Here is a 17,539-nt window from a genome sequence, read left to right as displayed (position 1 = left end):
ACGTTTTTTTTTGGTCACGGCACCCTTGCGCTGCCTTGTGCAGTCTCGCAGACCCCATGGGTGTCCGCAACTTCCTGTTGGAGCTTTTCGCGTCGGATTTGTCAGATTCAGAGGTGTGCGAGTCCTGGGTTTTGGTGCAGACTCGGGCGCCAAGGTGGGCGGGGGGTACGAAGAAGATAAAGTAGAAGACGGACGAAGAAGAAGCTAGCTGATGTGTTTGCCGTTGCGGCTAAAGCAGCGCGAGAGTTAAAGTTGCCCTTTCCCTTCTCCGAGACTTTAGGGACTGTCCACAAAGTGTTGACAACCAATACCCTACTGGCTGACGATGTCATAGTCCCACCATCGTCTTCTTCTTGTGTTTTCTCTGGTCTACTGCTGTAGCGCCACGTACAGGCCTGGCATATGTACTACAGTGTTGTTTTGGGGCGGTTCCGCGTGGACCGAGGCCTTAGTCGAACGCCAACTCTTGACTCATCCGCACACATCGGGCCACGTTCCTCTTAAAGACGCCGTCGGGGTCGTCCCTCCACTCTTTGGCGGCGTCCACGTTGGCAGGCGACTCTCCGTTGGGGTCGGCCAACATGGAGATGACGCTGATCATGATGGTCTCCACCGTGTGGATCGGCAGCCAGCGTTCCTCGGGCCTCTCGTAGCCGTATTTGTCCTCGCCGGGCGCGTGCAGGATGGAGATGCAGACCTCGCCGTTCTTGGCCACGTTGGGATGCCAGATTTCAGTGACGAACTTCATCTTGGGCGGCCTGAGGGGGTAGTTCCTGGGGAAGGTCAGCGTGGCCTTGAAGACGCCACCTTCGTACAAGGTGTCCTGAGGCCCGAGGACGACCACCTCCCACTTGTAGAAGTTGTCGCCGCTGACGAGACCCGCGGAAAAGCCCTCCACCGGGTTCTTGTTGAGCTCTGCCAGTTGTTTACGCAGTAACAACGCAGACTGTTCCATTATTTTCGTACTTGTAGTTTTTAAGGAAATTAGACAGAAACCAGATCGCCCAGTTTCCTCTCTGATAACACGGGTCAAAGGTAAGGGGTTAGGCTTAGTCAGTGGCTTTGATTTGTGATGACATCATCGTGTGATGACATCTTTGCCTTTCATGGCGTAAGAGTTGGTTAGGATTTAGCGTTGGACGTATCTGGGACATCGTTAAAGTCTGATTCCAAGATCCAAGACTCTTACAAGAAGTAAATCCGTTCAATTTCTTCTGTGTTCATGTCACTGTGATGTTTGTTCATTAAAGTTCTGTTTCGAGAACCTTGTTGCTGACGTTTATGTCGACTGGAACGTATTTACCTGAGGTGAAGACACCAGAGTCGTGATTTGAGACGTTCTCAGGTCGAAAACGTTGTTTTGGGGAAGTTTGATTTAGTGAATAATGTTGTTCATCGTCATCTGTTCATCGTCACGACACAAATATCTCTCTATGACACTCGAGTGGCACGTCGACCAAATACTTTAATCTGTGATGGAAACATCTCACACACACACACACAGGTTTGTGCAGCCATTCTTCTGAGGACACTGCACTGACTTCCATTCAAAGCCTCATCACTAACCAGTTAATAATAAACCCAAACCATAACCTGTTAATGACTAACCTTATCCAGTTAATAACTAACTAACCCAAACCATAACCAGTCAATTACTAACACAAACCTTAACCATAAGCACAATTTAAATCTTAATCTCAAACTTTAACCAGTTCCTCAGAAATGAGGTTCTGCCTCATTAGGACCAGGTTTTGGTCTCTGTGAGGACTACATGGTCCTGACAAGGTCAGTGTTTATGACAGACCCACAGATGCATCATGGGAGATTTGTCTGTGGTCCCCAAACAAACAAATGAGCAGATTTTCCCCAAATCCTTAACCATCATAACTAAAAGCTTAACTGTAACCTTTAACCTCACATAATCCAAAACCTGGTCTTAACCCTCAAAAAGATTGTTAGGGTCTGCCTATGATATCTATTTACACACACACACACACACACACACACACACACACACACACACACACACACAGTGCAGGGACGTTCTGACTCAATCTGTGTCATGTGGGAATAATGTGTTATAAATAAAAGTGAAAATGACTCTTTAATCCAGAGTCTCTGAGGATGAAACTGAGTCAACATCAAAGTTCATGTATTCACCTGCTTCATCTGTGTGTGTGTGTGTGTGTGTGTGTGTGTGTGTGTGTGTGTGTGTGTGTGTGTGTGTGTGCGCGTTTATTTAACGCTGTGTCACTGTTTACGCCGGCAGACAAGATGGTGACAGGAAGTGAAAAAAGAAGCTGTGTCATGCTGGAGCATCATCACACACACACACACACACACACACACACACACACACACACACACACACACACACACACACACACACACACAGTGATGGAGCCAGACTGAGTCAGCTTCTTCTGTAAAGACCTCACACTCCTCCCCCACCAACCCAGACTCCACCCCAAACAAAGAACACCAGGTCATTCAGACTCCTCCCCCACCAATCCAGACTCCTCCCCCACCAAATAACACCAGGTCATCCAGACTCCTCCCCCACCAATCCAGACTCCTCCCCCAACAACGAACACCAGGTCATCCAGACTCCTCCCCCACCAATCCAGACTCCTCCCCCAGCAAAGAACACCAGGTCATCCGTAAAGCACAGAGAACAACGCAGTGTCAGTATTCCACCTGAAGGGGGCTCTCACTGATGTCATATATCTTACGTGTCTTTTCCATCGTACAGTTCTAGTTCCCATTGGTCTAACGTTTCTTACGTTTATAGATTTGAGAAAAAGAAGATTGACAGTGAAGCAGCAGCTGTTTCAAACTTTTCAAGTTTATAAGTCAGAGAACTTTATATTAAATATTACAAATATATATATATATACATGAGTCATCTCTGCTCGTGTTGCAAGACTTTTTAATGTAACACATGATACTGCGTATGTTTAAAAACAAACAAACAAAAGGTTAGCGTTTACGATCGGATCGTTTTGACGGTCACTCAGGAACGCTCCCATTCCATTTTGGTAAGTATCCGCCCACGGATGACGTCACAGGACATCATTAAGAATGGCAAGAAATCCCGATCTCTGACACTGAGCGAAATCGTCAAACAGAGTTGTCCATGTTTGCAGGATCAGACACTGGGAAACCAGTGGTCCAGCGGAGAGGGAACTGGGATCGTGACCTGAGGGTTTCACGTTAAATCCTTACAGTTCAAGGGCTGGAACGCCTTGTGGTATACAACCGAAGTGTGCGTCGCATATAGTGGGCCCTGACCAGGGTCCTGTAGTATCCCACTTCACCAGCGGGTGGCGGTACAAGTCTGGACGCAGGGAATAGGACGCATTCCTACCAAAGAAGAAGAGATCGATGCTACAGCTCCCTCGGACACGTCACAGCCGAAGGGTCTGTTGGGCAGGTCGAGGCTCGGATGACGATCCTTGGTGACTACTACTTCTTGGCGAGTGGGCGGGGCTTGATGCTCCGCCTACTAGTGGGGCTGTCCACGTGCACCCAACCGGCAGTTTCCAACATCTGGGCTGCACACGCAACCTGTGTTGAAGATTGCGTTGGGTTCGTTCACCAGGGCCTTTAGCAAACTACCCAATCACCATTGGGGATCAAATGTGAAAAACATTGAAGTCTTGCTGGAGGTCTGAGCTCTCCGTGACCTCTCTGTGACCTCTCCGTGACCTCTCCGTGACCTTGTGTTGTTCAGAAGAAGACAAACTTCCTCTTCCTCTTCCTCTTCTTGATCTCCCTGATCTCTTCTACCTCCAGCTCAGGCTCTTCCTCCTCCTCCTCCTCGCTGTCCTGCGACGACGCGACCTCCTGCTCGTCCACCTTCCTCATCTTCAGCTCGTTCAGTTCCCTCATCTTCTGCTTCAGCTCTTCTTCTCCCTCCTGAATGCTCCTCCTCAGCCTCTCCTTCTCCCTATGATATCCTCGCTCCTTTTTCATCAGGGCCATTTTGGCGGCCTGGACCTTCTCCTTCTCCTTCTGAAACAGCGCCTCCTTCTGCTGCAGCTCGGACTCCATGGTGTCGATCTTGCTCTTCAGGAACCCCTGGATGAGCTGGCTGAACTTGGCCACAGAAACCTCCACGGTCTCCTGCTCCATCACGGCCTTGTGAGCCGCCAGAGTCTTGAACTCCTCCTCGTCCATGAGCTGGTTCTCGATGCTCGAGTCCACGTCGAGGTCGTACTCGCTCCTGGACGGACTCTCCGGCATCATCATGTTCCTGTCGTGTTCTGCACCAAACTCTGGGCAGTTGTCCATTTCTTTAAATAACGACAGACGTTCTTCTGTGGCGTTTACTCCTCTTCCGCTAAAGCTAACCCTGACACACACACACACACACACACACCATGCCAAATAACTGCCTTTGAAGTCGTGTGAAGTTAAAGTTCTGCACTTCAATTTTAGACAATGGCATGTGACATCATCAGAAAATGGTGACCATCTTTGATGATGTCATCTCAGTGCAGATATGTGGGATCACTATTTCAATAGTCCATCATGTCATTACTTCTTCATATCGACTGTTTTCAAGTTTCAGTCTGTTGGTGGATATAAATCACAGCTCATTATTTGGCAAGCAGTCTCTTAGAGATGTATAGAATAGTTCATTATTTGGCAGGCAGTTTGTTGAGCTATTCAACAAATTGCCTAATAACCCTAACCCCAGTTTGTTTGTGGACATAGAGAACAGCTCATTATTTGCTGATGGTCCGCTGTGGCGACCCCTAAAGGCAGAAGGCGAAATTTATCTTAGAGATGTGTAGAATAGCTCATTATTTGGCAGGCAGTTTGTTGAATAGCTTTCCTTTTAGCATTCACTCTGTTGGTGCATGTGTGGAACAGCTCACTATTTGGCAGGCCGTCTGTTGGTGGATAAAGATCAAAGCTCATTATTTGGCAGACAGTATGTTGGAAGATATAGATCACAGCTCATTATTTGGCAGGCAGTTTCTTCGAGATGTATAGAATTGCTCATTATTTGGCAGGCAGTTTCTTTTTCAATAGCTCACCTTTTAGCATTCACTCTGTTGGTGCATGTGTGGAACAGCTCACTATTTGGCAGTCCATCTGTTGGTGGATAAAGATCAAAGCTCATTATTTGGCAGATGGTCCGCTGTGTTGACCCCTAAAGGCAGAAGGTGAAATTTCCAATGGTTTGTCAGTAAAAACACTAAATATTTTCTTTGTACTTTTATTTCTTACATGAAAGTTTTACGTACCGACATGTTTACATTTACATGGATGCACTTCTTCTTCTAACACCGTATAGCCGTGATGTTGCGTCGCTGCCATCTTCTGGAGATAGAAAACTCTGACACGACTCACTCTGTCGTCAAATCTGAAGTCAACGTATTTTTAGTTATTCCTTCAGGATTCTTCTTCTACCAATAAATTCTGGCAGCCTGTACAATGCTGCCCTCCACAGTTCAGAGTTCTTTATTACACTGTGAAGGTTTGAACTTCCTTCTCTCTCTCAAAGCTTATCCGTCTTTATGGCAGTTAAAAGTTCACTCTTTCTTTCAATAAATCCCGACAAGCTCTTCTAAGATGAGGTGCTGCCCTCTTCAGGTCAAAGCTCCCAAGCGCACCCTCCTTTCTCCTCCTTCCACCTTCCACCTCTGGTCGCCTCGGCCTCTTCTGTCGTTCGATGTCACAACAACGAAGAAGCCGTGATGTCACAAAATGGAAACGCTGTGATGTCACGACGATGAAAGGATCAGGAGTAAGAGTCTGACCCGGGGCGAGGCGAGGGCGTGGAGGGCAGCGACGCAGCAACATCCATGCAAACTGCTGTAAGACGCCAGAGAACAAACGCGAGGCAATGACATTGAAAAACTGGATCATTGGCGAAAATGACTTTGCGCTGCTGTTGAACATCCCCACGCTACACGTCCTGTTCCACAAGTTCAGAGAAGAAGAATACAAGATGGAGCAGCTGCAGCTGCAGATGAAGCAGCTGAAGCTGGAGATGGAGGCCGTCCATCGCATGGATGACCGACACTGCGAGGAGATCAAGGAGCTGAAGGACCGAGCCGAGTGCGTCCACCAGAAGACCTACAAGACGGCCAAGCAGCTCCAGATACTCTACATGCACAACGTCATCGACCAGGACCTGGTGCTGAACAGGAAGTTCTGCGACAAGACCGTCGACGAGGAACCGGAGGGAGCGACGAAAGACAAGAAGAAGAAGAAGAAGCCGCTGCTGAGGCTGTTCTGCATCGGCTGAATCTCCGTAAGACGTCTGAAGAAAAAGCAAACGCGAGCCCGACGAGTTCACGAGGAGCTGTGAGGTTAGTGAGCCGTTCAGGTCAAAGGTTAACGCGACAGCAGCAGAGCGAGCGAGCGAGCCACCAGGGGGCGACACTTTTAGGAGCTAAACGCTGCCAGGAAACGTTCCGCAGAAAGTGCAGCTGAGAGAATACGTGGAGTAACGTCCTGCTCATCGTCCTCGTCCTCAAACATCCGTCAGTCGTCCAGAGACATTGTTTTTGTTATTGTTTTACTCTAAATATAAACCAAACACTTGTTTTTGTCCCACGTTCCATGAGTTTGACGTAAGTTTTCAAACGTGCACAAAACAAAAGGTGTGTTTCTCTTCAAACTTTGCTTCACAAATCAATCAATAATCCGTCCACACCTGGACAGGCGAGACATGTCCTATCGCAGGTGAGACATGTCCTAACGCAGGTTAGACGTGTCCTAACGCAGGTGAGACGTGTCCTAACGCAGGTGAGACATGTCCTAACGCAAGTGAGACGTGCTAACGCAGGCGAGACGTGTGCTAACACAAGTGAGACATGTCCTAACGCAAGTGAGACGTGCTAACGCAGGCGAGACATGTGCTAACACAAGTGAGACATGTCCTAACGCAAGTGAGACGTGCTAACGCAGGCGAGACGTGTGCTAACGCAAGAGAAATGTGTCCTAACGCATGTTAGACATGTCCTAACTCAAGAGCGACATGTGCTAACGCAAGCGAGACGTGCTAATGCAAGCGAGACATGTGCTAACGCAGGCGAGATGTGTGCTAACGCAGATGAGATGTGCTAACACAAGTGAGACATGTCCTAACGCAAGTGAGACGCCTGCTAATGCAAGTGAGACATGTGCTAACACAAGTGAGACGTGTCCTAACGCAAGTGAGACGCCTGCTAATGCAAGTGAGACATGTGCTAACACAAGTGAGACGTGTCCTAACGCAAGTGAGACGTGCTAACGCAAGTGAATCATGTGCTAACACAGGTGAGACGTGCTAACACAGATGAGATGTGCTAACACAAGTGAGACATGTCCTAACGCAAGTGAGACGTGCTAACGTAGGTGAGACATGTGCTAACGCAGGTGAGACGTGTGCTAACAGGTGGACGAGACACCGACGTTACTGGACATCGACAGGAAGTGGAACCTTCTGTGGATCCTTTAAATGGTTCCTGGACAAACCTTCAGTTCCTCAGACCAGGATGTGATGTGAACTCTGTAAATAAACAAAATCGATGAGTGCAAAACACATTGTTATGCAGACGATACACATCATCGCAGTCATGTCACATCGTCACTGTGTGAAAACAAACTCTGAAAAACCTTTAAATAACTTTTAAGATCAGCGTTGATTGCTGCTGATTTCCTGAATCGACTCAATTCCAATTCACGCGCTTCAAAATCAACTCCTTCTCCTCGGTGAGGAAAGAGATTTTCACAAAACAAATGTTGAAAATGTTGTATCTGTATCTGTTCATGATTAAAAAACAAAACATTGTAAAGTAGTTACATTAATTTATTTAACTCACTTCAGTTGTAGGTGATTATTTAAACCTTAAAAACATAAAAAAGATCAGGCCTAGAAGCACAGGATACACTTTGAAGTAGTTACCAAGGTGTCCAGCAGAGGGCGCTGTGAGTGCAGCTCGACAATCACGACACCAAAGAATCTGGAACGCTGGAGCGAGAACGTTTGTCTGCTTCGTCGACGCCGTAGATCGCAAAGTAACACACAAATATGCCGACTCGGCTGTTAGCTCAGCTGTTAGCTCAGCTGTTAGCTCAGCTGTTAGTCTCACGTGATTTGTGCAGAAGTTGCGCGGGAAGTGACAACATTTCTTTTTTTAAACCGTCGACAGATTTTATATGAACAGACAAACATATAACGCGAGGGAAAGGAGGGAAAACATTGTTAACATTTAACATTTATACAAACATTGGTTAGCATGCTAATTGGTCGGCAGTTAAGGGGAAACTTGAGGGAAACTTAACTTACAGCGATCGCAAATTGTTTACTGTAAATGATGAGATTTCTATTCTTAAGTTTTCCTTTAACTACCAGGAAGTTGGATGCTAACTTAAAAGTGTCGTTAAAAACATTAATTAACCTAAATCAATATTTTAAGCTTATTGTACGTGTTTTTGTTGCAACGTTGTCGAACAAAGACGCGAGGTGAACATGCTAACAACGAGCCGCCAGCTAACGTGGTTTTGTCCTGTGATGTTAGCGACAAACGGACGGTGACCGTGTTTGGACAAAAAAAAGATCTTCATTTCCAGAGTTTGATCAACATTTTCTGACATTTTTGAACCAAACAAATCATTGATGAATTAACAAATTTATAGATTATAAGAAATTAAATCATTAAAAAAGGGTTAAATAACTTACAAAGAGTCAAACTCACGTTATTATTATTATTATTATTATTATGATTATTATTATTATGTATTTCTTCTTTTACCTTGTTGAACGCTGAGCGGTAGATGCCGTAGCGGAACTCGTCGGCGCCCTCTGCTGGACACCGCAGGAACTGCTTCTCGTGTTCGATAAACTCGTGCAGAGACTTGAAAAAAAGTGTCCTCGCGCTCACAGACTAAAATGTCCGGTGTGGCGCGTGCCGTGTCTTCTCTTGTTGTTGTTGTTTTTGGACTTTTGTTGTTCTGACATTTTGATTCTTGAGCTCGCGCTGCTGTCAGCGTCTGGGAGGAGCCGCCATTTTAAAAACAGCCTCGTTGCTATGGTTACTGAGGACCCTCGAGTGGGAGTCGAGTGAGTTTGCCTTTTCCTTTTGTAAAGTTAGCGATTTAACTTAAAAATAACCACACTTGTTTTTGGTTTACGTTTTTTAAACGATAGAATCAAATTAATCAAATTAATTTAAAAGTATGTAAAAAATATTAGATTTGACATTCAAATGGCGAACGTAAATACAAAACGGGTAACAGTACTACGCCGTCTGCCTTAGATGACAAATATCCACGTTAAACTCAGCATTAAAGACGTAAAATGAACAAAATACCATCGTATACATTTCACGTTGATTCAAACACATTTAAAATTAATAATAATATTTTTTTAAAAGACCGTAAAGTTGTGCGGATGTTTTTGATCAGGCGCCCGCACGGTTACCTAGTCCGTGCTAAGGCGGGCAGAAAACCCCGTGGCTCGCAAGGAAAGCCCTCTTCTCATGATCCGCCATTAGGAGTGAACCGGTGGTAAGACCGAGCTCCGCTTCAAACACGATAATCTCACTAAAATCACCACTTTTCACGCCGAGTGTCAGATTATTTCTCTAACGTAAACTCTCCCGTGTCTCCTCGTGCAGGTGGATTAAACGCCAGGATGCAGATTTTCGTCAAAACCCTCACGGGGAAGACCATAACCCTCGAGGTGGGTGAACCGGGCTGTGATGGAGGCGCAGCGGCCGCGGCAATAAAACTCACTTTACGGTCAAATTACGACCAAAAAACACCACGTTTTTACGACTAAATGTCACATAGCAACTCTTTGAAGTGGATTAAATGTGTAAAGTTGTTCTCAGTAGCCGATCTGTTCTGTCGTTACATGTTAACGGAAGCTAAGTGGCTAAGTTAGCGGCTGAAGCTAGCATAAACACGTGTATGTGTGTGTGTGTGCTGCTAATGACCACACTGACGCGTATTTAACACGTTTATCGGATTAAATTCCACATGTTTTAATGTTGTAATCTCGTGAATTAAGTGTCCGCTCTGTGACGTGTCACTGAGCGGGGGTTCGAGTCCCGGTCTCACCTGTCCGTGTGTCCGTTTGTCCGCAGGTCGAACCCTCAGACACGATCGAGAATGTCAAAGCTAAAATCCAGGACAAGGAAGGTGAGTTTAACAGTTCTGTGTTTTTATAGTGGACTAAAAAATATATATATATATGAAAATATAATCCAGTTAATCCATAATCAGATTAGGTCATGTTGGTGTAGTCACACTGATATTTAAAGATCTGTGTTTACGTGTGATTTTTACTGGAAAGTGATGTTATAAATTATTGCTAATTAACTTATTTTTTTAACATAAATTGAAATATTAATGATCAGAAGCAGATTATCGTAATTTGATAATCGTTTCTTAGTTGATTTAGACTATTCCGTGCTAATTTAAAGGTTTAGCACAGCATATATTTTTTTATAAGGAGTTTGGGTTATTGACACATTTTTAACTATTTTTAATAAATCTCTAAATTTGTAGAGAAGTTCCTAGAAAAGCTTGTAAATCAAAGTTTTGAATAAACTCTCATTTACACCTGATATTGTTTTAATTTAACTAGATTTGCAACTAACGATTATTTACGTTATTGATTAATCTGTCGATTATTTTCTCGATGAATCGTTTGGTCAGAAAATGTTAAAAATCGTTGATCAGTGTTAGTCAAACCTAGAAATTATGATGTTCTCGGAAGATTAACTTTTAATGATTTCTTTATGTGGAGCAAAGAAAATATTCACATTTTAAGAAGTTAAAACAATCAGAAATCTTGTTTTAATCATAAAAAAAAACTAGTTAAATAGTTGTCGATTAATTTAGTAGTAATTGTTTTAACTAAAACTTAGTTCTAGCATCAGAGCTAATCCGATGCTGTAGTTTATTATACTGATCTATATTTTTGTGGTGCAGGAATTCCTCCTGACCAGCAGAGGCTGATCTTCGCTGGAAAGCAGCTGGAAGACGGACGCACGCTGTCCGACTACAACATCCAGAAGGTGAGGGAAGCGCACGCCACGTTAAAAACCGCGTCGTTGATTGAAACGTCAACTACTTTGAACGTGTACGAAACTTTATGGTCTGTTTCAGGAGTCAACTCTGCACCTGGTGCTGAGGCTGAGGGGCGGAGCCAAAAAGAGGAAGAAGAAGTCGTACACCACGCCCAAGAAGAACAAGCACAAGAGGAAGAAGGTCAAACTCGCTGTGCTCAAGTATTACAAGGTAAATAAAAAACAACAAACATTTAAACTCTGTTTCCTCCGTTTGTCGCAGTCGTGTAAAATCTTTGTTTTTGTTTTCCAGGTGGACGAGAACGGTAAAATCCACCGTCTGCGGCGCGAGTGTCCGGCTGACGAGTGCGGCGCCGGCGTCTTCATGGCGAGTCACTTTGACCGTCATTACTGCGGAAAGTGCTGCCTGACTTACTGCTTCAACAAACCCGAGGACAAATAAACAACGTCCACAATAAAGACGGAAATCATTTAACATAAACTTACGACTCTGTTTCCGTTTGTTTCTGCGTTTACGTTAAAACTTTGTCGTGAATCACAAACTGACGTTCGACTGTTTTCAAAATTTACTAAAAACATGTTTAAACATTAAAACAATTCGAAAATAAATCATTTACCTTTACCATTTATGAACATTAATGAATGTTACAGATAATTGTGTTTTTTATGTAAATTAGATCACGTTTCCACCAGACTGGACAACTGTGAGGGATTCAATCAAAGGTGAAATAAGAATTAAGAGTTCCTGAGAGTTTCTTAATATCTGATATAAGTGATGAGTCGGCCTGTGAGGGATTAATGATCTGTAATCTGATGTGATTACAAAGAAAAAACTCTGACAATAAGAACTGACAATAAATCCCTGGTAAATTCCTACTCCATGTTTTTTCATGGTCGGCAGGTCTGTAATCTCTGTTTTTAATCCCAATCTGACCAATTTTTATCCAAACTTTGGGTTCATTTTTGAAAAAATGATAATCCACAAACATGAAAATCTGAATTCACATTTCTGTTAATCCAGATTAAGAGATTAGAGACCGATTTCTCAATTTAAGGGTCGAAACAATTGAGGGACTCAATTGAGAAACCTCAGATTTTTTTATATTTTACTATCAAAAGTAGTTTCTCTAAAAATCCCAAACTTTTAATCTGTGTTTTTTTGAGAGTTTTTAAAGTTCTGAACATGAACAAAGAAGAAGAAAGAGATCGGACGCAGCGATGTTTGTTTACTAAAATAAGGCTATTTTTTACTGAAAAATCGTTACATTGGACAAACTCAATATTGTTACACACTTTTGTCTTTTTGTCGCGGTTAAAACTCAAACTGTACAAAAAAACAACAAAAACATGACAGATTAACGTTTCAGATTATTCTAATTCTGCGACTTTTCTCGTTTGTTTTTTAATAACAGAGAAAAAAAAAACACATTAAACTTTACCGTTTGTTTATTTTTTTAAACGGCTACGGTCCGAACGTTAGCTTCTCTCTCACACAGCGAGCTAACACATGCACGTCGTCCGCGCTAAGGAGAAAAACTTGCAAACATTTAAAGGAACAGTCCTGATTTTTACAGCTCGCTGTGACGATGCTGCGGGATTAAAAAGATAAAAAAAAAATAATAAACGCAGACATTTTTTGAGTTAAACCTCGGCTAACGCGACAGAAGTCACTTAAAGGTGCAACACGCAACATTCTGCCCTTAAAACATCGCAAAGGGAAGGTTTTTGACTTTCTTTTCAGACAAATTTGCTAAATTCTCCCAAACGTAAACTATTTCCGTCAAAAATGAACGCATTAGCATCGAAGTGAAAGAAAAACAAAAAATCTGCGACGATTGTTGCGATCTTTTTAACACTGACGCTTGTTTAAAAATGTTTGTGTGTAATAATAATAACTTAACCCGACAATAAACACAGGAAGTAACGACGTACGACACACAGATGAAAGAAGTTCACAGTCTGACCTGTAGGTGTCGATATTCTTCTGAAAGAACGGAGAGAAAAAATACGACCGGCGCTAATATTTGTCTGCGATTTCTGCGATGAAAAATTAACCCGACATTCCCGTCACGTCCGTGTGAACAAAAACGTAGTAGCTCTCAGCGCTAACGTTAGCACCGTTACTTTTTTTTTTATTAACTAATCCCGGTTATCTGATGACATCGAGCTTAGAAAACGTATAAAAAGCAACGATATCTACAAACTTTAATGCTAACAGCGTCGGGTGATGATTGTGCGAAAATTCGGGATGAAACGAGCTCGACTGCGACGAATGTCGGCGGCGGTGGATTATTACGCATTGCACCTTTAGCGTAGCAGCTGATAAACAGTGACAATGTTTTTCCTCCCAAAACTGTCGCATTTTCAGTGAAAACGCGAGAAAACTTAAAAAATCCCGACAAAACGTCAAACGTGAAGATTCAACTTCTTTATAATCGTTATAATTTTTTTGGGAAACGACGCCGATCGCAGCTGATTTTGTTTCTCAAAAACATCGTGAAACAAACGTCGTGGACGCAGCAGAAGTTCGCGGCGCAGGTACATCGTTACCGTGGTTACGTTTCAATTCCTCTTTCAAACGGAAAGAAATCGCAAGATTTTAACGGATCGGTGCGTTCCGTTAATGTCGGAAGTCGGAACTGTTCACTGCGTTCAGGCTGAGAAGTAAGAAAAAAAGAAAGAAAGGACGCCAACATCGAGAACGCGTTTTCATTCACGAATAAAAAAAACAACAACGTACGACTCATTTACCACCAAACAAATACGACAAAAGTGCTATTAGCATTAAAAATAGCGACGTTTGTGACGTTTTTCTTCCGACTCCTTTGACGTATCTTCTGTCGGACGTTTAACGCGACCGCAGAGATTCGCGTTTTCTTCGTCAGCTGGACGACTTTTATTTACGACAAACACGGACAGACAAACACAGACGGACGGCAGACGTCTCCGTGGCCACGCCCCCCTCATCTCCCGTCGTCACCACGGCAGCAGTGTGGTGGTTTTTAATCCTAATCCCCTGCTGGATTTACACGTTATAATAATAACTTTAATAACAACAACAACAATAATAACAATAATAATATTTGTACCTTATTTTTCCTCTGATAATTAAATCTACTGGAGATAAAGTTTCAAACATGGCAGGAGGACGAGGAGACGCTGGTGAAATAACAGGAAGAGGAGGAGTTAAAAAAAAACATCAATCACAACAAGCTCGAAGCCCCGCCCCCCTCGCCGAAATCATTCGCCATCATCGTCTGTTTGGCTTTCACGGAAAGCGTCAAACGCGGCTGAACAGGAAGAGGAAGCCGAGGAGGAGGAAGAGGAAGGGGAGGAGCTTAGTTCAGCCCTGAGGACGGGTCCTTTGATCTCCCAATGTCTCCTCCTCCTGAGGAAGGGGGCGTGTCTGAGGAGGCGGGACCAGGTCCTGGTCCAGGTGAGTGAGTGGGGGGGGGGGGATCCAGCAGCTGATGAAGATGAAGATGATGATGATGATGATGAAGGTCAGATCTTGATGTCCTGTGACTCCACCATCTTGGCGAGCGTCTTCTTGACTCTGAGGATGGTGAGACGGGAGGCGGGGTTATGAGCCCAACACTCTGACATCAGCTTCAGCATGGCACGAAGACACTGTGGACACACACACACACGCACACACACACACACACACACACACACACACACACACACACACACACAGACACACACACACAGGTCAATAACAAACGTCACAGATGTCTTTATCTCAGCGTTAAACTGAAGTTTGTAAACCACTCACTCTCTCACACCAAAGCTACTCACTCTCTCACACCAAAGTCACTCACTCTCTCACACCAGTCACTCACTCTCCCACACCAAAGTCACTCACTCTCTCACACCAAAGTCACTCACTCTCCCACACCAAAGTCACTCACTCTCCCACACCAAAGTCACTCACTCTCCCACACCAAAGTCACTCACTCTCTCACACCAGTCACTCACTCTCCCACACCAAAGTCACTCACTCTCTCACACCAAAGTCACTCACTCTCCCACACCAAAGTCACTCACTCTCCCACACCAAAGTCACTCACTCTCCCACACCAAAGTCACTCACTCTCTCACACCAGTCACTCACTCTCCCACACCAAAGTCACTCACTCTCTCACACCAAAGTCACTCACTCTCCCACACCAAAGTCACTCACTCTCCCACACCAAAGTCACTCACTCTCCCACACCAGTCACTCACTCTCTCACACCAAAGTCACTCACTCTCTCACACCAGTCACTCACTCTCTCACACCAAAGTCACTCACTCTCCCACACCAAAGTCACTCACTCTCCCACACCAAAGTCACTCACTCTCCCACACCAGTCACTCACTCTCTCACACCAGTCACTCACTCTCCCACACCAAAGTCACTCACTCTCCCACACCAAAGTCACTCACTCTCCCACACCAAAGTCACTCACTCTCCCACACCAAAGTCACTCACTCTCTCACACCAGTCACTCACTCTCTCACACCAAAGTCACTCACTCTCTCACACCAAAGTCACTCACTCTCCCACACCAAAGTCACTCACTCTCCCACACCAAAGTCACTCACTCTCTCACACCAAAGTCACTCACTCTCCCACACCAAAGTCACTCACTCTCCCACACCAAAGTCACTCACTCTCTCACACCAAAATCACTCACTCTCCCACACCAAAGGAGTTGTTGATCCACTGCTGCCTCCATCACTAACTTACAATGTCTGATTTTAGTGAATTCAGCTTTTAAAATATTTAGTTTAGACTTAACTCAGTGACACAAAGTGACCACACGAGGCAGCAGTAGACCTGCAGGTCCTGTGTCCCTGTGAGCTAAAATCACTGGTTTTCTCTAGGGACTTTGGTGTGGGAGAGTGAGTGGTTTACAAACCTCAAAGTGTTAAACCTGCTCAGTGATAATAGTGTTATTTATATAATAATAATAATAAAAACACAAACCTCGTCACTGTTCCAGCGGTTAGACACTGAAGGTCTCAGTCCTTTGACACAAACCACCTCCAGCATGTCTTCATATGACGGGTCAGAAGGAACCATCTCATAATAAGGCAGCTGATAATCCTCCACCATACCTGAACAACACAGTTACACCTGTGATCAATGACTGTTTATGTTCACTGAAGAACAATCTCCTCTAACGTCTCTGACAAACTGACACGAGTGTCTTTGTTTTTATGAAAACATTCACATTTAAGAAGCTGAAAAATGACAGAAACTGGTTTTATTTATTGAAAACTGAAGAATTGTTGTTTAAAATAATAGTTGAATATTCATGAAGCCCTTTTTTAATTAGACGAGGGGAAAAAAACAGTGGCATGTTTTCACCAGCAGGTGGAGCCACTGTGTTACACATTTAAAGATAAACTGTTGTGTTGGTCAAAACTAACTGTGTGTGTGTGCGTGCATGCCTGCGTGTATGTGTGTGCGAGTGTGTATGTGTGCGAGTGTGTGTGTATGAGTATGTGTGTGCGTTCGTGTGTGTGTGAGTGTGTGTATGCATTGGTGTGTGTGTATATATGTGCGTGTGTGTATGTATGGGTGTGTCTGTGCATGAGTGTGTAAATGAGTGTATGTGTGTGTATGTGCGTGCATGTGTATGCATGAGCGTGCATGTGTATGTATGTGTGTGTATGTGCATGAGTGTGTGTGCATGAGTGTGTGCAAGAGTGTGTGTGCATGAGTGTGTATGTATGTGCATGAGTGTGTAAATGAGTGTGCGTGTATGTGCATGAGTGTGTGTGTGTGTATGTGCATGAGTGTGTGTGTGTGTGTATGTTTGTGCATGAGTGTGTGTGTGTGTATGTGCATGAGTGTGTATGTGTGTACATGTGTATGTGTGTGTGTGTACATGAGTGTGTACATGTGTATGTTTGTGTGTGTGTGTGTGTGTGTGTGTGTGTGTGTGCATGAGTGTGTATGTGTGTACATGTGTATGTGTGTGTGTGTGTACATGTGTATGTGTGTGTGTGTGTACATGAGTGTGTACATGTGTATGTTTGTGTGCATGAGTGTGTAAATGAGTGTGCGTGTATGTGCATGAGTGTGTGTGTGTGTGTATGTTTGTGCATGAGTGTGTGTGTGTGTATGTGCATGAGTGTGTATGTGTATACATGTGTATGTGTGTGTGTGTGTACATGTGTATGTGTGTGTGTGTGTACATGAGTGTGTACATGTGTATGTTTGTGTGTGTGTGTGTGTGTGTGTGTGTGTGTGTGTGTGTGTGTGTGTACCTCCGGTCACACAGCGTCTTGCCATCTCCCAGATGACCAGACCGTAGCTGTACATGTCGGCCATGATGTAAGCCTGGAAGTGGTTCTTGTTCAGACTCTCGTCCAGGACCTCAGGAGCCATGTATCGCCTGGTGCCCACTCTGGTGCTCAGGGGGACGTCCACCTCGTTGGTGTCGCTATGGCGACAGACGGCAACACGGCAGTGTCAGTCACACTCACACTCACAGTCAAGTCCA

At 44.3% G+C, this 17,539-nt stretch overlaps 3 protein-coding genes across 4 annotated transcripts in view; 1 reads left to right on the top strand and 2 right to left on the bottom strand.

The window, feature by feature from the left end:
* Positions 1 to 448: 448 nt before the first annotated feature.
* On the bottom strand, positions 449 to 955 carry LOC310933917 (ubiquitin-conjugating enzyme E2 G1-like; the record flags this gene model as incomplete). Its single annotated transcript, XM_083897487.1, has 1 exon — positions 449 to 955. One exon carries the CDS (start codon positions 953 to 955, stop codon positions 449 to 451), a length of 507 nt encoding a protein of 168 aa, XP_083753613.1.
* Positions 956 to 9,464: 8,509 nt separating this feature from the next.
* On the top strand, positions 9,465 to 11,520 carry rps27a (ribosomal protein S27a). The gene is made up of 6 exons (XM_083897667.1): positions 9,465 to 9,510; positions 9,621 to 9,685; positions 10,092 to 10,146; positions 10,942 to 11,027; positions 11,119 to 11,250; positions 11,332 to 11,520. The coding sequence occupies exons 2-6, from the start codon at positions 9,638 to 9,640 to the stop codon at positions 11,479 to 11,481; spliced, it is 471 nt and encodes a 156-aa protein (XP_083753793.1). The 5' UTR covers positions 9,465 to 9,510; positions 9,621 to 9,637; the 3' UTR covers positions 11,482 to 11,520.
* A 764-nt stretch (positions 11,521 to 12,284) lies between these two features.
* The window catches only part of bmpr1aa (bone morphogenetic protein receptor, type IAa), a 33,993-nt gene continuing 28,738 nt past the window's right edge, over positions 12,285 to 17,539 (bottom strand). For both annotated transcript variants that reach the window (XM_083897312.1, XM_083897313.1), the window contains 3 exons: positions 17,304 to 17,479; positions 16,015 to 16,145; positions 12,285 to 14,669 (listed from right to left, as the gene is read on the bottom strand). In XM_083897312.1, coding sequence (XP_083753438.1) covers positions 14,544 to 14,669; positions 16,015 to 16,145; positions 17,304 to 17,479 — 433 coding nt within the window. In that variant the 3' untranslated portion in view covers positions 12,285 to 14,543. The remainder of the gene's footprint in view (positions 14,670 to 16,014; positions 16,146 to 17,303; positions 17,480 to 17,539) is intronic.

The sequence above is a fragment of the Microchirus variegatus genome (assembly GCF_963457635.1).
Source record: "Microchirus variegatus genome assembly, chromosome: 11".
Taxonomy (NCBI): Eukaryota; Metazoa; Chordata; class Actinopteri; order Pleuronectiformes; family Soleidae; genus Microchirus; species Microchirus variegatus.
This window is presented reverse-complemented; position numbering and strand designations above follow the sequence as displayed.

Coding starts and splice junctions, on each gene's coding strand:
- rps27a (XM_083897667.1), top strand. CDS start 9,638: ATGCAGATTTTCGTCAAAACCCTCACGGGGAAGACCATAACCCTCGAG. Junction 10,147..10,941: donor TAAAATCCAGGACAAGGAAG/GTGAGTTTAACA, acceptor TTTGTGGTGCAG/GAATTCCTCCTGACCAGCAG. Junction 11,028..11,118: donor CCGACTACAACATCCAGAAG/GTGAGGGAAGCG, acceptor GGTCTGTTTCAG/GAGTCAACTCTGCACCTGGT.